General features: G+C 45.3%; 1 protein-coding gene across 1 annotated transcript in view; it reads left to right on the forward strand.

Moving 5' to 3' along the window:
• The window catches only part of FKBP4 (FKBP prolyl isomerase 4), a 54,894-nt gene extending 44,873 nt beyond the window's left edge, over window positions 1-10,021 (forward strand). The window contains exons 7-10 of the mRNA XM_042470912.1: window positions 2,150-2,233; window positions 5,344-5,529; window positions 8,455-8,694; window positions 9,368-10,021. Coding sequence (XP_042326846.1) covers window positions 2,150-2,233; window positions 5,344-5,529; window positions 8,455-8,694; window positions 9,368-9,463 — 606 coding nt within the window. The 3' untranslated portion in view covers window positions 9,464-10,021. The remainder of the gene's footprint in view (window positions 1-2,149; window positions 2,234-5,343; window positions 5,530-8,454; window positions 8,695-9,367) is intronic.
• Window positions 10,022-21,204: the final 11,183 nt, after the last annotated feature.

Below are 21,204 nucleotides of genomic sequence, written 5' to 3' on the forward strand. Positions count from 1 at the left end.
TGATTCTGTAGCTGCAAGCTCCCAGAACGATCCCTGGTTTCCCTACTTCTCTGTGTGACATTCCTCCAGCTGTCTACTTCCTGTGTATGTGAAGTGACCTTCTCCTCCCCAGCAATATGTGGTCCCTGTCCAAGGCCGTTAGTTCCATTTTGTCCAGGAAAACCTCTTGTTCCCTAATATGCTGAAGTGTAACTACCCGGGCCTCCAGCTGCTGGACTTTCTCCTCCAACTTGCACTTGGTGCATGTGAAGTTCCCTACATCCCAAGGCAAGAAGACAAACTTCCCACAAGTGTTGCAGGTGACTGCGGCAGTTCCCTCAGTGTCCATACTGAGAAGTCTTAAGTAATCACTGAAACAGGTCTGTGGGCTTCCTCCTCAAAAAATCCCCCAGTAAACATCAATGTTAAAGGGCCCTGATGGCCTGGCTTTTTCACCAATCTCTATCAGCGAATTCAGTCTACTGGGATATAACTTTATAGAGATCTCCTGGCTGCTAGCTCATCCTCAAGGCAAGTTTCTGACTCACTTCCTCTGATACTCCCATGGGTAGCAAACAGCATGAAACCTCAATTCTCATTATTGTCAATGTATTTTCAGTATACGCACAACCGTGTTGTCACAGCCATGTACATGCACCACAATACAATACAATATAATAATAGTGCTCCAGTCTACGGATGGCTAGCTCACCAATACCAAGTTATGCCCTGTATTTCCATTGGACAAAATTGGGAAAAAATAATAATGGAAAAGGGATTATTCTTCTTTAGTTTTCCTCAAAAGGCTTCGCACATGTGTTTGTGTGTGGGGGTAGGGGGGACTACATTCATCCACATGTATATGTTTTGCATGGGACATGTATACATTGATTTCACAGAAGCCTGAGGCACTCTGGCCTACAAGAGGAATCCATACTGCAGACTATTGACAAGCTCTTAGAACATTCCAGCTCAGTGAATTGGAAATACTGAGAACAAAGGGGGTGGGGGTAAGGACAGCAGAACACTAAATCAGTGGTTCTGAAATGGTTGGGCAGGACTCCTTGAGGTGTGTGAAGGTTGCTTGGGGGCGGGGCACGGGACTTGGACGCCCTGATTCCCTCCTCTTCCCAAACTTTTTCTGTCCTGGAGGGGAAGAGAAAGGCAAGGAGGATATTTAGAGTTGCTGCTTTTGCCTGAAGGAGGGGAAGAGTGGGGTGGTTTGGATTGTGGTCTCTGGGAGGCCCATCCCAAGCCACCTCTGCTTCTTCCCGCATCCATCCAATCACTGCCCCATTTGTCAGGATGAGACGTTGCTGCAGCCTCAACATATTCTCTCTAACATGCTTGGTACCTCTCTGTTTGTGAATAACTTCCTGTCACATACACTCCGTAATGCACTTCTTCTGACTCTGCCACAGATACGTTCATTCACACACAGTCTCCCACACAAATTGTTTCTCACACATATACACACTTAGTCATACACTTTATCTCTTTTTTTACATACTTGCATATGCACTTGTGTTTACTTGCATACACACACACACACACGGGAATAACTTTCTGTGTGACTGTGAGACAGTAAATGAATATGTGTGTGGTGAAAGAAAGAAATGAAAGAGCATGACTGAGTGTGTACATATCTGTGGGCACCAGTTTATGTGAGTATGGCCACACGTGAGATAATATGTATAAAATTTACACACATTATTAGTATCATTAACATTTATTTATAGAGCACTGTAAAATTAACACATGTTAAGTATTGAATTTTTAAAATAAAGCTGTTCTCATTTGGATGATGTTACTTCCTTATAAAATGTTAAAATGTGAATATACATGAATGTACAAATGAAAATACGCATATTAAACAAATAAAATGTTTTAATTCATATACTATATTGAAGGGGGCACAACATCAACATGTAGATGTAAATGGGGTAAAAGCAAAAAAGGCATAAGAAAAGTAAGGATGAGCTTGTTATTTCTTATTTGCTGCTTATCTCTCATCTGCCTGTATAGGAGAAGTGGAAGTAATGTAATCTGTATATCTACTTGCCAGGTTCCCCCACCATTTTAGAGTTCTGTACAAATCTGTGGCATTAGCCCTTTCGGTTCCTTTGTCCATAAGCTCACCTGCTGATCAGCTTCTTTTTTGTTTGCATAGGCTAAGGAATCCTGGGAGATGAATACTGATGAGAAGTTGGAACAAGGTTCCATTGCAAAAGAAAAGGGTACCCAATATTTCAAAGTAGGTATAATGTTTGATTTTTTTTAACTTCCTTGGCTTTTTTAAAAGTAATGGGGCATATACTTGGGTGTAGGGCCACTGCATGGAGAAAAGTCTAGATGGACTTCATCCAAGAGTATTAAAAGAATTTGAAGAAATAATCTCAAAACCACTGTCAATAATCTTTGAGAATCCCTGGAGAACAGAAATAGTCACAGCAAAACTGTATAAGATATAAACTAGAAATGAAACGTACAGTTTAAACACTGGGATAAGAAGCTAAAATGGACAGGAATGGGACATTTTGAGCCAGATCATTATACAGTGTTTTACTCAGGAAATGAAATTCTAGGAACAAATAGGATGGCATTAATATTGAAGAGTGATGTAGCAATGCAATCAAAGGATATAATACAAAGTCTGACCAAATCATGTCAATAAGATTTTAGGGAAATTCTATCTGTGTAACCATTATTATTATTATTATTATTATTATTAACCTTTATTTATAATGCGCTGTAAATTTACACAGCGCTTCCAGGTTTACGTTCCAACTACAGAGGCAGAAGATCAAATTGAAAGATTCTATGTTGGAATCCACAAGGAAATCAATCACATACCAAAACAGGACTTTTTCTTAATCATAAGCAATTGGAATGCAAAAGTAGGAAAGGGAACAAAATCAAGGATTGTAGGAAAATTTGTCCTAGGATCAAGAAATGAAGTAGGAGTTCTGCAAGGTCAGCTGCTGGTTCATTGCAAACACATTCTTCAAAGAACCTAAACAGTGACTGTATATATGGACATCACCTGATGCCCAATATAGAAATCAAATAGACTACATAACTAGAAGCAAAAAATTTAAAAAATGGAGAAGCTCCATTCTTTCTGTAAAAATAAGACCAGGAGCAAATTGTGGCACACACCATGAACTACTAATAGCAGAAGTAAAGCTAAAGAAGAACACTAAACCATTATGCCAAAATACAACTTGAAGACTATGATTATGTGGTAAAGAACATCCCCATAGAATTTAAGAATAATGTGAAAAATAGATTGGCACTATTAAGCTTAATTGACTGGGAACAAGGTGAACTCTTGTGTTTTTAATAGATGTTTTAATTGTAATTTGTTTAATCCTGTTTTAAGGGGGGGAATTTGGGACATAAATTTGTAAATGTGGATTTTAACATGTTGTAGCCGCTTGTCACAGAAAAGTGGGATATAAATAAAGGTTTTATTTATTTTATTTTATTTTATTAACTCTGGACTGAAGCCAGAGACATTGTCAGGGAGGAATACAAAAAGACACTATCTGCAGCCAAGAAAAAAAGAGAAGCCTCAATGGATGACAGTTAAAACTCTTCAAACAGATGAGAAGCAAAAGTAAAAGGTGCCAGAAATAGAATAAGACCCTTGAAAGCAACTGTTCAATGACTTGTTCAGAGAGACAAGGAGAATTACGATAACAATCAGTGCAGAGAAATAGAAGATAACAACAAGAAAGGAATAAAAAGAGACCGCTTCCACATGATCCAAGAAATCTTGCTGATCCCTTACTTGTCATAGAAACTCCCTCCTCTTGATTTAAATTTCCCTTTGAATTCAAACCAAGAGAAAGGATCCTCTACAACCAGCAAGGGAATACATTACTTGACCAAGTAGAAATAAGAAGATGATGGAAATAATATATTGAAGAAGTATATAAATAAAGATGAAAGGATTACAGATTCAGTCTAGGAAAAAATCATTTGAAGATGAACCCATAATTTTAGAAAGTGAAGTGGAAGCTGCACTAAAGAGCGTTTGGGAGAAATAACTAACTAAGGCAGGATACAGACCGCCCTTATGGGGCGGCCTGCAAGTGCCGTAATCCCTGCCGGATCGGGGCCTGAGCAGCCACAGTGGCAGCCCCGGAGGCCCTGATCAGCTGCTTTTTCACGGCCTGGAAAGGGGTGTCCTTTGGGCTTCATGCCCCAGGACACCCCAGGGAGCCGCTGCCGGGAGAGAAAGAGGCCGCTCGGCCCTTTTCTCCTGGCTTCGTTCCCGCAGCTGTTTGGTGGCTGCAGGAACGAGGTACTCCACAGGGAAGGGGCTCCATTTCAGAGCTCCTTCCAGCGCCGCTGAAAAGGTGTCACAAGTGCCCTGCAGTGGCGTGAGCACGTCACTCCCGCACTGCGCCGTTTGGGTGCGGTCGTGATGTCATAATAGCAGCGCCCGTGTAAAGCGCCTAAGAATAGATGGCATACCAAAAGAGCTGCTTCAAACTACATAGATAGAACATACCCTAGCTCCAACTAAAATCTGTCAACAAATATGGCCCACAGATTGGAGATGTTAAATATATAGAAACCAGTTAAAAATATAATCAACAGAATGATTTCATCTGATCTTGCATAAGATTTTATTTTCACTTCTAGCTCCTGTGACAGGAATGTTATTAGCACTAATAGCATGTCACAATAGGATGGTATGTTTTATTAAACTTCACTGGTGATTACTACTGCATGCCATAATGTTACATGATTTATGTACTGATGTTGTAGTTGATCTATTAGGTTAAAATATTTAAGAAGAGATTTTCTAGAAATGCAGAAACCGTTCTTCAAACTGTATTCTCAGTTTGTTTGAATCGAATTGATAGTACTGTGTGATGAAATTAAATTTCTTTTTTTCTTGACAAATTATAGGTGTGGCCCCTAGACCTATTTTGGGCCCTTAACCTACTTGAGGGCCAAAACAGACGGCTGTAAAGGGATGGCTCTACGTCGCCCCTTTGAACGTTGGATTGTGACTGTGGCAACCTCACACCATGGCCCTGATCTAGCGTTTTTTGGGGCTCAAAAAGAAGCAGCAAAATGCCGCTCCTTTTTGGAGCAGAAAAAAGGCACCCTTACAGCTGCAGTGGTGGCTTTTCAGTGTTTCTGCGGCACGTGTAAATGCTGCGCCACAGAAACATCGTGACACCACCCACTGTGTGGTCAGCGGGGCGGCTTGACACCAGTTTGGGGGTGGCATCAAGATGTGTGCCATGTGTACACCATGCCCCCACACCACCCGGAGTTGACTTTTTTTTGCTGGTCTGTTTTGGCCCTGAGTTTCACACAGTACTATAATCCATTGCCTTTCAGGAGGGGAAGTACAAACGAGCTACATTACAATATAAGAAGATTGTGTCATGGCTAGAGCATGAAACAGGTCTCTCTGCTGAAGAGGAATTGAAAGCTAAAAACCTGAGGCTTGCTGCCCACCTTAACCTGGCTATGTGCCATCTGAAGTTGAAGGAATATTCTCACGTCTTAGAAAACTGCAACAAGGTAAATTACACTTTAGACATCAAAGATATACATGAATTTTAATCAGTAATAGGAAACCCCCAGTGCTATGTTTCTACGTTTGGAGTTCGAACAAAGGAGTATTTCACAAACCATGCTGTTTATATCATTCATTAATTCATTAAATTTATATCCCATCTTTCTTGCGCCATGAGAACCAATGCGTCTCAGAAAATTAATAAAAAAGAGTAGCTAAAGAGTACTATTACAAGAGTTTTTTTTAAAACAACAGCTAAACATCAAACTACATAGCTAAAACAGTTTTCATATGCATTTAAACCAGGATTAAAACATAAAAATAGAATCTCTGTCATACGATTAAAATCAACTAAAATCCTGCCTAAATAAAAAATCTTAACTGATGGTGGAAAGAGAGCAGGCTAACTGAATATCCCATGGAGTTTGGCAGTACACGTGCAGCCAATAAGAAGGCTCCCTCCCGTGTCCTCACTAACCGCACCTGTGAATGAGATAAGACCAAGAGAAAACCCTTTCTTGAAGATCTTAGAACTTGGGCATAGGAAAATGCAGTTTTTTAGATAGTCTAGACCAGGGGTTGGCAACCCCCGGCCCACAGGCCGTTTGCGGGCCGCGGAGGCGGCAGGACTGGCCCCAGCCCAGTCCTGCTGCCGCCGCCACCACCAAGGCCTCCTCCTCTGGGCCTCCAAGCTGCCCTTGGCCCTTTAAGGGCGGCGGCGAGGAAGAGGATGAGGCCTGGCTTCATTCTACTCCTTCCTGCTGCCCTTAAAGGGCCAAGGGCAGCTTGGAGGCCCAAAGGCCTCCAGGCTGCCCCTGGCCCTTCTTCCGCGGGGGCGGGCAGGACGAGGGCAAGCCTCGTCCTCTTCACCCCTGCTGCTCTTAAAGGGCTGGGGGCAGCCTGGAGGCCGCTTCCAAGCTGCCCCTGGCCCTTAAGAGCAGTGGGGGTGAGGAGACAGCCCGGTCCTGCCACCCTGTCGCCAAGGCCTCCTCCTCCTCCTCCTCATCCTGGGCAGCAACGCGGGGCTAGGACGGAGGAGCTCGTCCCCTTTGGCCAGCCAGCTGGCCAAAGGGGACGGGCTCCTCTTGAGCACGCCGCCCGGGGAAGGAGGAGGAGGAGGAGGACTTCCGCGGGCTCCTTCTTGGTCCATGCAGCCCCAGGCCTCTCCCTCTGGAGGGAGGCCTGGGGCCGCGCGGGCTGAAATAGAGCCCGCGGAAGCGGCCTGCCACCTCCCTGGGCTCCCCCCAGGGCCCTTGCGGCCCCAGGCCTCTCTCTCCGGAGGGAGGCCTGGGGCCGCACAGGCCGAGAAGGGGCCCACGGAAGTGGCCTGCCGCCTCCTGGGCTCCTCCACAGCCCTTGGAGCCCTTTCGGCCGAAGGGAAGAGCTGAAGGGAGGGGCCTGGGACAGGTGCCCAAGCCCTTCCCTTCGGCCTCCCTCCCCTTCGGCTGAAAGGGCCCCTTGGAGCCCGTTCGGCCGAAGGAAGGGACCAAGGAGGAGAGGCTGGGCACACGCCTCCTCCTCCTCACGGGGCTTCAGTGGAAGCTCCGCCCCGGTGTGCGGCTCCGCCCCCGGAGGATGGAAGCTCCACCTCCGGCATGCAGCCCCACCCCCGGAGGGTGGAAGCTCCACACACACACCCAGCTTTGGCCCCCCATTTGTCTGAGGGACAGCAACCCGGCCTCCAGCTCAAAAAGGTTGCCTACTCCTGGTCTAGACCCAAGCCATGTAGGGCTTTCAAGGTTACAACCAGCACTTTGAAATTTGACCATTAACAGATTGGTAGTCATTGAGCCTTTTTCAGCAGAGGAGTTACATGATGCCTGTAGCTAACTTGATGGCAGCCTAGTTGTAGCATTTTGAACCTACTGGAGTTTCTAAACAGTTTTCAAAGGCAGACCCACATAGAGTATGTTAAACAGTATTCCCAGTGGGATATAATCAATGCATGCTTCATCAGAGCCAGATCTGACACCTCAAGGAATGGATGCAACAGTTTTTTAACTGTCTAAATGCACTCCTGGCCACCACTGAAACCTGGGCATCAAGGCTCAGATCTGGGTCCACAGGTATGCCCTATATGGTATGTGATTCTGAAGTAAATGGGCCAAAACACACTGCAGAAATAATCCAGTTTGAGACTACTTTAACTGCCCTGGTTCAACGCTAGGGAGTTCTGGAAACTAGTTTTGTGAGACGTTTAGTCTTCTCTATCAGAGAGCTCTGGTGCCATTTTCTGCTAGTGTTATGGTGTCATCTGCATATCTTAGCTTGGTGGTGTTCCTTCCTCCAATTTTCACACCTCCTGAGTCTAATCCTGCTTTTCATATGATGTTCTCAGGATACAAGTTAATTGGATAGATGATAGAATGTGGCCTTGCCTGACCTCCTTTCCAGTTGGAAAGCATTCAGTTTCTCTGTACAGTTGGCCCTCCTTATAGGCAGGCTTGCCTTCTGTGGCTTTGAGTTTATGCGGAAACCAAGCCCCAGCAGAAATAATGGGGCAGGTATTCACGGTGGGCACTCTGTGCGCCGCTGTTTTTTACGGGGCTGGAGCATACGCTCTTTTCCCCATTTGGGGGTGGGTGGGGGCGGAACTGATCCCCTGCATATGGGGAGGGCAGACTGTATTCTGTGCTAATCATAGCTACTTGTCCTGAGTACAGGTTACATTTCCTAATCTTCAGTTTCTCCTCCAGAATTACATGCTCCCCTTGTGCTATCTTTTCCCTCCTTCTCACATGTGTGAATACACAAACAAAAAGTTTTAGATCTCTTGTTAGAGTGTTTCCCCCCCCACATTTTGAGAAATTAGCCCATTGGTTCACAGCCCCGTATTCCCTTGAAGCACATCAGGAGTGTCAGAGATATGGCTGTAAGTCTGCATGCCCACATTTGAATATCTATCCTAAATGTTTCTTTTCACCTGTCAGGCTCTTGAACTGGATAACAGTAATGAGAAAGGCCTCTTCCGGCGTGGTGAAGCCCGCCTGGCTGTCAATGATTTCGAATTGGCCAGAGAAGATTTCCAGAAGGTGCTACAGCTCTACCCAAGTAACAAAGCAGCCAAAGCACAGCTAATGATCTGTCATCAAAAAATCCGTGAACAACATGAGAGAGAGAAAAAGATGTATGCCAACATGTTCCAGAGGCTTGCAGACAAGGAGGCAAAGGTAATCCTACTTCTGTTTGGCTAGGGGGAGGATTGCACTTACTAACAATTGATGAACACTATAAGGGAAGAAATTAACTATTTTGTATTGGGATATCAGTGATTCAGTTTCCTTTCAATGCATGCCTCTGTCCCCTTTAAACTTACTCTGGGACCTCACTCTTATGTCCCTTTTAGTTTTTAATCTGAGTACGCTAAGTCTAGAGCCCAGAGTACCTTACATGCCAATTTTGGGCATCTTTGATGGGTAGCAGCTCTGCCACTGTGGCCACCATTTTGGTGACCAGGGCAACACCTTTGGGAAAGTTTTGGGTGGGTGTTTTGCTATTCTGAAGTGGGGAGCCCCCAGAAATAGCAAACTAAAGCATTTTAAATTAGATTCTTTTGGTCAAAAGATGGGGCTTGGGCCACCCCTAAAATTATGGGGTGCCAGTGAAGATCCCATGGGCTACACTAGATGCCCTTCTTTTTGGGGCCACACATTTCCCACTCCTAGTTTCATTTTAAGAAGATTACAATAATTTAAGCTGTCTGTTTATTAACTTACTGTTCATTTGGGCTGTCCTCTTTTGAGTTAGAAGATCTCTATGCCTACATCTCAGAAACTACCTCAAAATGCTGAAAGAACCAAGGCTTCTGCTCACCTTGTTTTTATTCTAACACTTTTTCCATAGCCGGATAGTGATATAGTCCATAAAGAAGACACAGAAATGAAAGATGACAAACAGAATGGAGTTGAAGAAAAAACAGAAGTTGATGTAGAAGCCTGAAGCTATTGCGCGGATCCATTTTGTAAAACTGAAGAATTTCCAGTGAACTAGACCTTTATTTTTCTATCTGATTGAAATAAGGGGCAGAGGCTGGGGTTATGGTGCTGCTTTGTGTCTGTCTATGTAGGAAACATTGGTGGCAGAACAGACTCGAGTAATCTTAGGGACTTTATTTATTCGGTCTGTTGTTGATCTTGGGAGTTCAATCAGAATTCGTTCCTTTTTAATTCCTTGTTCTTCTCTGACTGGCATCCCTCAGGTTCCTTCACAGTCTAGTCCTAAATCTCACCCTTCACTCTGTTTACTCTTAAATAAAAGTCAAAGAATCAGCTTAGCTTTAAAAAGTCACTTTATGAAAGACTTAAGAACAAACAAAACTAGTGTGTCCTTTCTCCTATTACAACCTGGTCATGTCTTCTTTCCTCTGTCAACGCAGGCATGCTCCTCCCATGGGCAAATGTTGTCACCGTTCTTGTAATGCCTCTTCTTTTGCATATTGCTGAAGATGAAGACCGCAGTCCAAAGCTTGAGCAATAAAGCACCAAAAAAAAAAAAAAATTCTGACTGTGTGCCATGTTTAGCAAAAGTTTGGATAATGTTACTTATCAGTCTCTTGAGTTTACCATTTGCTGGCCCAAAAGAGAACTTCATATATCATTTGCCACTGTGAATCCATGAGCACTTGGCCTAAGGGATTATACAGGCTAAAGACAGAGCCTCATCTATCCTATAAATCCAGCTATGCTGGTGGTTTCTTCCATTAGTATAATATAGGTGTAATTTACTAGGGATCCTACACATTTCCAGCAGCAATTTTGAAAGGGAAATAAAATCATTTTGAAGCAGAGTTATAACACAGAACCAGGCATTCCATTAGCATCTATAAAGACATTTCTGCCACATACCAATTACAGGACATGATGCTGACAATGCCATGTATTATCTTTGTTCAGAAGCCAGGACATATACAACCATGATAAATTGCATCCATGAAATTACTCTTGCTCGGACAACCAAGACATAACCTGGCAGACCTGCACATAAGGATACTGCTGTGAGCTCAGCAGTCTGAACTATTGTAATAGGTGTAACAGGAGCATAATATCTGACATGCTTCAAAGACTTCTGTATTGAGGTCAGATCCTTTCTACTGCAAGCAAACAAGTCTCTACTGTCATGCAAACAAGCCTCTCTTTGATGGGAAAGTACACAAACACAGAGAAAAATAGGCAAGCATTTCTATGGAGACCATTACCACAGGTCACTTGTAGACATCAACAGAGAACCCACATGCTTCCAGAAGTAGTGTACAAGGACCTGTATCCCAAAGAATTCAAAAGGCCTGAACAGATTAGAGAGCTGGACCAAACCCAACAAAGTGAATTTCAACAGGGAGAAATGTAACATATACGTAGGCAAGAAAAATGAAATGCACATGTTTAGTATGGGTGACACCTGGCTTGACAATACATATGAAAGGAATCTAGGAGTCTTAATAGATCACAAGCTCAACATGATTTAGCTGTGTGATACAGCAGCTAAAAAAAATGTAATTCTGAGTGGCATCAATAGGAATATAGTGTCTAGATTGAGGAAAATAATAGTACCACACTATTCTGCTTTTACACTGTGTCCAGTTCTGGGCACCACAATTCAAAAAGGATGTTGGCAAGCTAAAGTGAGTCCAGAAGAGAGTGACCAAAATAGTGAAAGGTATGGAAACCATACCCTGTCAGCAGCAGCTTTAGGAGCTGGGTATGTTTAGCTTGGAAAAGAAACGGTTAAGAGGTGATACAACAGCCATGTTTAAATATTTGAAGGGATGTCATATGGAGCTTGTTTTCTGCTATTCCAGAGACTAGGACATGGAGCAATGGATTCAAGCTACAGGAAAAGAGATTCTACCTAAACATTAGAAAAAACTTCTTGCTACTAAGAGTTGTTTGACAGTGGAACACGCTGGCTTGGAAATGGTGGTCTCCTTTGGATGTTTTTAAGCAGAGGCTGGATGGCCTTTCTAGAGAGTAAGTTTCAGGGCCCTAGGGACAGCCAAAATGGAAGTATTAACAATAGGATGCCTTCAACTTCCTGTCCTTTGTAAAGATCCTGTGCCTTCAAAACTGTATAACAGCAGATGGAGTCCTGCTAAAATAGAAGCAGTAGTTAGTAATACAGTGCGCCCACGTTATAGGTGGATGTGCTCAAGCTGCGGGGACACGCGTGGCGCAAGGGGCAGCGCATCCCATTCAAATGATTGGGGCGCGCGCCCGTGGAACCCCGCGTGCTGCCGCACACGAGCCCCATTCAAATGAATGGGGCTCCCACATAGGTGGAATTCGCCTTACGCGGGGGGGGGGGCGGCGTCCGGAACGGATCTCCCGCATAAGGCAAGGGCCCACTGTAGTAGTAACTATGGCACTTTCAGTCGCCCCTTGCACGTGAAGAGGGCGTCAAAATGGCGGCGCCCTGTACATACGGGTGCTGCCATTTTAACGTGACGAACGCCTAGCATCCACACATCTTGGTGCATATGACACCACAAGTGCGCCATTGGTGCCTTCCGCCATCACAACGTCGCCACAAAAAGAACCCGCTTTTTGTGGGTTCTTTTTGCTGTGCGAGGGAGCCGTGCGGTTTGCTGCGGCTCCCTCACGCAGCAAAGTAGGGCGGCGGCAGACCGCCCTTTTGGGCAGTCTGTATCCCGCCTAAATTGGGAATGTGAGAATGCAGAATTAGAAATGGGATTAATATAGCTTGGAACAAGTTATGCTTGTCAATGTTAATTGGCTTGGGCTAAAAATCTGAAAAGGGTTTTCTAGTGGCTACAAACTTTGAACCTTATAATTTTTCACCTAAGTACATATAATTTGTTGCTGATGTTGGAAGGTATGCCTGAAAACATAGAGTGTGACTCTGAGAACATACTGGATAAATATGTCTTTGTTATTTTGATGTATCAAAAATCATATAAAAGACCAATGAATGGGACAGAAAGGCTTAGAGAATTAAAAAATAATTTTTATATGAATTTTGCAGAATGTGCATACAAGCGTTTGTCTAAATTGTTAATGTGAAACCTGCAAATGGAGAATTTTGAAAATGGCTGTGATCATCTGGAGGTGGTCTTGAGGAAAAGAGGATATAAAACTTATACGTTACAATGTCATTTCACCCATCTCCCTAGCATAGACCACTCTGTTCAGGAGAGGATTGTGTACACATAATAAAGCTCTTTGCCTTTGCCTGTCCTGTGTCCTGATAAGAGTTCTACCAGGATTCAAACCTTAAGCTTTGAATAGGGTCCAGGTTTTGCTCAAGTACACAAGTGGGTATATTTTTTCTCCATTTTGAATTTTTCATTTTCCCAACAACCTTTTATGCCCTGTGGTTTCCCCAAGATTGAAAATGAAGACGACTTACAAATCCAGCATGAAGCGTCTACACTGAGGTAGAATTAATCAACAATATTAAAACAATTTAAAATATGTACTTGAATAAAAAGCCATTAAAAACCGTGCAATATAAAACAGTACAGCACTCTCTTAAAAACCCTTTCCTTAAAGACTTTCAGTTCTAAAAGTATGTTGGAATAAAACCTTTGCTTACCCATGGAAGAACAGCAGAAGAGGAACCATTGTAGCCTTTCGAGAGAGAGTTTCACAGCCATTGAGAAAGTCCTATCTTGTGTTCTTGTAAAGGTGGTGGGAATGAAAGAATGCCCTCTCCTGACCATTTCAGAGTCTGAGTAACTCCACAAAGTTACATCTGGATTCATATGGGGATTACTGTTTCTGGTTGCTCTGGTGGTCTGCTATGCACAGTAATTATGAATGTCCTGCTCAGAGACTATCAGGAAAGACATCAACAGTGGTCAGGAATGGCAACGGAGTATTTCTAACCCTAAAAGCTCAACAAGTGACAGAAAGAGTGGTACTATTTAGGAGTCTCCTCTAGTCTTTATGGCCTGTTACAGACTGCCAAAATAAAGCTGCTTTGGGTCTCTTTGGAGGTATGCTGTTCAAATGATGCATGCATCCTAAGAATCCGGAAGCTGCACCAAAGCTGCACTTCAGTGCTTAGGAATGGAGTGTGGCTTTGGCGCGACCTCCGGACTCTTAGGACCCATTAATCATTTAAACAGCATACCTCCAAAGAGACCTGAATCAGCTTTATTTTGGCAGTCTGTAACAGGCCTGAGTTCAATTTCTTACCACTACAATCTGCTGATCTTGTTCCTGAACTCTACAATTTGAGATTTAGCTACTGGAATGGATAATTGTTGAAACAAACATCACTTGTTCTAAGGACTCTGGAGCTTGGAAAACAGGGAAAGGAAAATGGCTAATTTACATGGGATTGGTGGAAATCACAGATTAAAGTGATCTTGTGTCTTTTGAATTAAGACTGGTTGTTTGGCTGAGCTAATTAGAAACTTGCTTGTGTGCTTTTAATGTTTTGGAGCAATGTGCTCTCTTTGAGCACATGGTCTAAGGGATAATTGTTTCCAGTGAGAGGAAGCGAATCACTGACTTGGTTGGTGGCACTGCTCACAGCCACTGTCTATCTAATAATTTCCTCAGTCTTTGGAGCTCACAAACAAGAGACAGAAGTAGGGAGACAAACACAAATATTTTATGGGCATTTGGACGGAGAGTTCTTGGAGGAGGCCAGAGTAATGTGACATTGCCTATACATGGCAGATATCTATGCTTTGCTTGCCTGAGGATATGGAGAGCTGGTTGCCTTGTTGGAAGAGAAAGTCAAGCAGTTTGAAGCCAACACATCTACACATGCAGAAGATAAAGAGATGTTTGTTTTCGATAGAACAGACTCCCCTGGAAGAACACAAAGCCACCATTAGGGAGGAGGGAAATTGCTTAATATAGGAGGCAGGCACTTGGAAGAATATGACACATTTTAGAGTATATTAGGGACTGCCAAATGACTACCATTCTCCTCTTCTGCTTCTGGCAAACTGAGGAAGGTGCCAATTGTTATGCTATCCATAAAAAGAATGCTGGCAGCCAGCAACAGTGGCAGAGACTCAGCAGCCAAGGGAGTGGAACAGTACAAACACAGACACTGAGGCTATAACTAAGGAAAGGAAGGATGCAGGAGAAAGTAATAAAGTGTAGAGAGGACATTGGATTTGTCCCAGAAAGGGTGGAAATATATATATAAAAAAGCAACCCACCAAGGAGGCAAGGCTCAGGAAGAGAAGAAAAAAAGGAAGAGCTGTCTTGTAGGTTCTCTATCAAGGTTTAGCTCCTAACCTGATGAACCCCAGCTTGCCTAGCTCTTCTAGTCTCCAGACCAGTTCTAAAGAGATGAAAAGATTCCTATCAGTACTAGAAGGGATCTGTCTGCCACATCTGGGAAGACAGCAGTCCATTAAGCAGTGTTGCCAACAAGCAACAACAAGATATTCCCCGGAATGTTTTACCAAAATCTCCAGAATTCCCCAATATTTATTATTATTATTCAGTCAAAATCCCTGGAAAAAAATTAATTAAATTCCCCTAATTCTGGGGAATTCCCTGGAAATTGGCAACACTACCAATAAGAGAGTTGGTCCAACCAATCTTGGGAAATAGTGGGAGGCCCCTGGCCTGCTTTGTCATTTGCAGTGAGTGGTTCTGCACAGACTCGGCCTTCCCCATTAGCTTGATTACACACAGCCTTCAGAGGGTGGAAAACCTGATCCTGCCCACACTTACCCTCCTTCAGGTTGTCAATCCTGGGGCATCCTAAAGACTGCTGGTCTTGTAAGGGCAAAGTTTAAAAAGCCTTATGACCCTGACCCTGTGAATGTTACATTTGAGCTGTAACAATTTAGGACCATCACTGAAGTGGATATGGTTGTGCCTTATTGGTAGGCCATGGAGAACTATGGTATCCCACTGTCCATGGCATCTCTCTTTTTTACACATGCACAAACATGTGTTTGGAACTGCACAAATGTGTTCAAACTTTTCCCCTGAGAATGTTGTCCCACTTCCTGAGCCACAGGAAGAGGGACAACAATCTCCATCCTCAAAGAGCATGAAAGTGACTTTGGAGAGCTCTAGATGGAAGGGCTCCTGCAGCTTCCCGGAGGAAGAACCAACATGTGGCAGAGGTATTCCCTGATGAGCAGAACTGAAACAATGGTATGTATGCCAGATAGGATGTTTCAAGAGCTATCTTTGCAGAAAGAGAATAAACTCAGCTTGTGTTTGGGGGGGATGAGATTGAGTATTTGGCTGAGATGTTTTTAAGCTTGCTTGTGTGTTTTGGGTGGTGTGCTTCCTGTGAGCATATGGTCTAAGGAAGTGGGACATCTGCTGAGAAAAAGTGAATAACTTGGTTTGGAGCAGAGCTAGCAGCCACTAGCTCTATAAAGCTGTTATCTCAGTTTTTTGTGGCTTGGGATGGGGGACAGTGGTGTCACTAGGGTTGGCATCACCCAATGTGGTAACTCATGATGTTACCCCCCCCCCCCCATTGACCTCCTCTTACATTCTCAGGGTGACAGTTTGAACATATTTGTGCAGCTCTAAACACAAATTGATTTCTGTAACATCCTCCTGGCTGGGCTTCCTCTTTCCCATGTCCGTCCTTTAATTTCTGTCCGGCATTCAGCTGCACTCATTATCACATCCACCCACCGCTCTGACCATATCTCTCCTTTGATGGCATCCCTTCATTGGCTCCCCCTCCCTTTCTGTATTCAGTATAAGCTCCTGCTGTCAATGTTTAAAGCTCTCCATGAGCTGGCCCCTCCTTACTTATCAGACCTTCTTTCTCCTCACCTTCCCACTTGGGCCTTCTGCTCTGGTAGTCAAGGTCGGCTGTCCCAGCCCAGGATTTTCTCTGCCCCATCTCTGATTTGCCCCTTTTCACTTGCTGCCCCTCACTCCTGGAACCTTCTTTCCCCGCAAGCAAGGGCCATCACTTCTTTAACCAGCTTCGAAATGGAGTTGAAAACCATCCTGTTCAGTGAAGCGTTCCCAGGCATTGCATGATTGTCACTTGCTATTTGATGTTCTTTTTTGTTGCCTGTTTTATTGAACCATTTCCTGTTTTGCTATATATTTTATATGTATTATCCTATTATTTCTTAGATTGTATGCCTTAGGCAGGTTTATTCTTTTATATTTATTGTTTTTATTTACAGCGCTGTGCAAATCTACAGTGCTATATAAATAAAGAATAATAATAATAACAACAAAGCACAGTTTGTTTGTGCAAATAGAATCCTTAGTAATGTTTTTTTGTTCTAATGTTACTCATAAAGCATAATTCCCATACATCACTGAATCTAATGGTAATAGTCTCTCTCTCTCTCTCTCTGGCTTTTCTTTGCGAACGAAGATTCAGGAAGGACTCATCCCACGCTTTCTACAAGCGCGTTGATGACTAAAAAGGCAATCCGAGATAAACAAGTCTGGTTGCAGAAAGCACAGTAGAAAGTCTTCTTGGGTGATGTTTCCAAGTTGTGGTTCTATGCGTTGTTGTTTCTCTCCAAGACTCGTTCGGCATGAGCTTTCAAAAAAGGATGCAGCATCGTAGGTTGTGCATCTCCATGCCTCCCAATGTGAGGTCAGGACAGACCATTGTTGGTGATTGGCCGAGCCTGAGATGTTGTTTCAGGGAGTCCTTGTATCTCTTCTTTGGAGAGCCCCTCTTACGCTGACCTCTGGCGAGTTCACCGTAGAATACTATTTTTGGGAGGTGGTGACATAATAAATAATAATAAACATAAACAACTAACGAAATTAAACTTATACCTTTAAATTACAATATCATACGCACAGTCTGAATATATTTACTTCTTCTTTGTGGTCTCTGCGAATGCATACAAATGAGTTGTACTGCTCCTGCACAGTGCTGCTCAGAAAACTTCTAGAATCACTGGGCTAAGTTAACTTTGCAACTTTTTGGCCGTAGCTCCACCCAGCCCTTATAAGTCCCCTGCGTTCCCACTCTTTCCCCAGTTCCTTCTTTCTGCTGTGTTAGCTGCTTGGGGAACTTCGCTTCTGTGACTTTGCTTGTTTCACTGGATTTTGACCTCAAGACCATTGACCATTCTCGATCTCTCTTGCTGGACATTTGACCTCAGACTGCTTGACTATCCTCAATCTGATCTCCTCGTGTTTCCTGAACATTCTCGGCATGTTCAGTGACTACGATTTGGATTCTGCAATTGGCTATGATGTCTCCGCCTCCATTTAAGAAGTGCGACATCTGTGGGGGTAAAATACCCGGCCAAGACCCGCACTCCTCTTGTCTTCTTATGAGGCCCATAACCCAAAGACCTGCGCTCTCTGCAAATTGCTGACTCCGCAGGCAAGAAAGAACCGGGACTCCCGCCTGAAGGCTGCCCTATACCAACAGGCTCTTCAGCCTCCATCAGCCTCTCGCTCTGTCTCTGCACCGGCAGCATCGGAGTCAGTACCTGTGGTTTCTACCACTGTGGCCCAGAGCTCCACCACTGAGCCGAGTACCACTGTCCCAAGGAGGGACGCTGGGTCCAAAGGAGCACCTGATAAGTCCAAATCTAAGTCCAAGAAGGACAAGTCAAAACATAAGGACTTGGTCTTCAAGAAGTCTGTTTTGCCCAGGTGAAGCATGCGAGCTCCCTGAAGGACACGAGCTCCAAATCCTCAAGGAAGAGGCCTGTGGATTTGGGAGATGGTTCTCCTCATGGCTCTTCCAAAAAGGTGCGCATGAAGACTCTGGAGAGCTCCCAGTTGGACTCGAGGGAGCATACCGCCTCTTCCGAGTCCAGAAGGACCCCCTTGGTACCGGTTGGATCCGAGCCTTGCCATGCTCGGCATACACCTGTGTCAGCCTCAGTCTCCTCTCTGCCAGTGACGTTGGCTTTTCATCTGGTCTCCAACAATGACATTCAGATTCTCACGGCTGTGTCACCTCGCAGGGGCTCATCTGATATCCGTCGGTCCCTCACGCCGGTCCTTCAGGTGGTGCTCCACCAGGCCGAGATTCACCAGGCCCCACGCCACCAGGAGCATGTGGACTCGGACCTGTCTTACGATAGCGAGGCTGAGAGATACTATTTCACTATTAGTCATGACTCTGTCTGTCGTCACGTGGGCCAATCCTCTACTCTCCCCACGAGACCGAGACCGGCACTGGTGGTGAAAGCGCCTCCGGCCCCCCAACACCTCACCCCGCTGCAGTTGCTGTGACCCAGGCTCTGCCTTCTAGAGCAGGTGACGCTTCGGATTCTGACCAGGATGGATCCAAGCAGCATTTCCCTCGGGCACCTCATGTTGACACTGATTCCTCGGACGACTTTGACCATCAATTGCCCAGGAACTGTTTCAGCCAGGATCCTCCTCACCGACCGATGATGTGGGTTCCTTTGTGCACATCATCAAGATGGGAAACACTCTGGATCTCCAGATTACCCATGCTGAGGATGATGCCGCTGACCCCATAGAGAGGCGCATCCATTGTAAAGTACCTACGCCAGCGTCCATCCCATTGCTGCTGTCCCTGGAGAAGATTGCGAAGTGCTCCTGGGACACTCTGGCTTCTATCACACGCACCATAGGAAGATTGAGTCCTTATATAGGATCACCCCTTCTCAGTCTTTGTGGCTGTTTGCCCACCCCAGGGCACTCAGCAGTCCTTCACTCCAAAGATCTCCACCTTGCTGGCAGACTGGGAAGCCAAGAAAATCGACAGATGGGCCAATAAGGCTTATGCCTCATCTGTGTTGAGACTGAAGGTGGCCAACTACAACGCCTGTATGGGGGCCTACATACAGTTCCTCATGGAGCTGATTTCTCCTCTCATCCCGGACATCCCAGATGAGACCCAGGACATCCTCACCAAGACCCGGGATGAAGCCCACTCCATTGGGCTTCTGCCCGCCACTCTACTGACTGCTCAGCCAAGTCCATGGCAGCTGCCATAGCCCTCAGGAGACACACGTGGCTTCGATCCTCTGATCTCAACCAGAACGCAAAGGCGACAATCGAGGACATGCCCTTTGACGACGCGAGCCTGTTTAACTGAGAGACAGACAAGCGTCTCCACCTCAAATATAGAATGAAGGTCGCAGTGAAGAAGCACGGTATGTCCCTGAAGGAGTCGAGCTCCAAATCCTCAAGGATTTGGCACAGTCTTCTTCCCACGGGAGGTTCGGAGGTCAACATCAGTGGTATGGAAAGGACCTTTCAGCAGGACCGTCCATACCAACAGTAGGAGCACCAGAGGCAGCACTACCCATCCCGGTCTTTTTGTTTCCCGGCCGCCGCCAGGCCCCTGCTCAGTACAGGAAAAACTACCATAAGCAGGATACTGACCAGGGCAAGAAGAGGTCCTGAAGGGTGGCTGTGTGCTCCATCATCCCCTCCAGTTCCTTCTTTTTGAACATTTTGAGGCCCTCCTCTAACACCTGGGCCTCTGTGACCTCCACCTCTTAGGTCCTTGACATCATCTGCAGTGGTTATGCCCTCGAGTTCTAAGAGCTCCGACTAACTGGAGCTGTTGTTTCCACCCCCCCCCCCCCAGACACCCTTCTTCACAAAGTACGCACTGTTTTGACAAAGGGCGTAATCTCACCCCTTGATCACTCGCAGGCCCCTAGATGCTTCTTCTCCAGATACTTTACGGTCCCCAAGACTGATGGTGGCATCAGACCAATTTTAGACTTGAGACTTCTCAACTCCTACCGGCGATTCTGTATAGTTACCCTTGCCTCTATTCTGCCCTTATTGCACCAGGGCCTGTGGTTCGCGATGATCAACTTGAAGGATGCGTATTTCCATGTGGGGATTCGAGAAAGTCACAGGAGACTCCTGTCCTTTGCCGTCGGTGCTGACATGTACCACTACAACGTCCTTCCCTTCGACCTCTCCACAGCCCCAAGGGTTTTCACCAAGTGCATGGCTCCAATCATGGTCTATCTTCACCACCGAGGCTCCAGAGTCTTCCCATACCTGGATGACTGGCTTTTTGTGGCCCCCTCCATCAACGAATTGCAAAAAGACGTCAGCTTCACCTTGTTGCTCCTTTTATCCCTTGGGCTCTTGGTGAACTTGGAAAAGTGCCATCTCACCCCATCCAAAAGGATCAAATTCATCGGCACCGTCCTTGATTCCAAAGACTGCATCGCCTATCTCCCTCAGGACTGTTTCCACACACTCTGCTCCTCGGTCAGGACTTGCCTTGCCCACAGGCGAGTGAGGGCCAGTGATGTTCAAACAGCCCTGGGACACATGGCCTCCATGACCTTCGTGATCCTGTGGGCAAGGCTATGGTTTCGGCCTCTCCAGTCATGGTTCCTGTTGGTCTTCAATGCAGTGACAGACTCCTCAACTCCTGCTTGCTCCGTTGGTGGCTCAACTCTCGGAACGTCTGCGCCGGCATACCTTTTTCTCCTCCTCAGCCCCAGGTCACCCTGACCACCAATGCTTACATGGAAGGTTGAGGCATCCACTTGTCAAACCTCTTCATCAAGGACAAGTGGTCACTAGAGGAACAGGTTCTCCACATCAACACTCTCGAGATGCTGGAAGTGGAGAAGGCACTGAGGGCCTTCAAGACCAACCTCTCCAGCAAGGTAGTACTTCTACTGATGGACAACACCACAGTCATGTACTATCTCAACAAACAAGGGGGCACCAAGTCACAAACTCTGCTTGACATCACGCTCTGCATCTGGGACTGGTGCATCCCGAGAAGGGTTCTGCTCCAAGCAATCCACTTGCCAGGACAGGAGAACAACT

This window comes from Sceloporus undulatus, chromosome 5, assembly GCF_019175285.1.
Source record: "Sceloporus undulatus isolate JIND9_A2432 ecotype Alabama chromosome 5, SceUnd_v1.1, whole genome shotgun sequence".
Lineage (NCBI taxonomy): Eukaryota > Metazoa > Chordata > Lepidosauria > Squamata > Phrynosomatidae > Sceloporus > Sceloporus undulatus.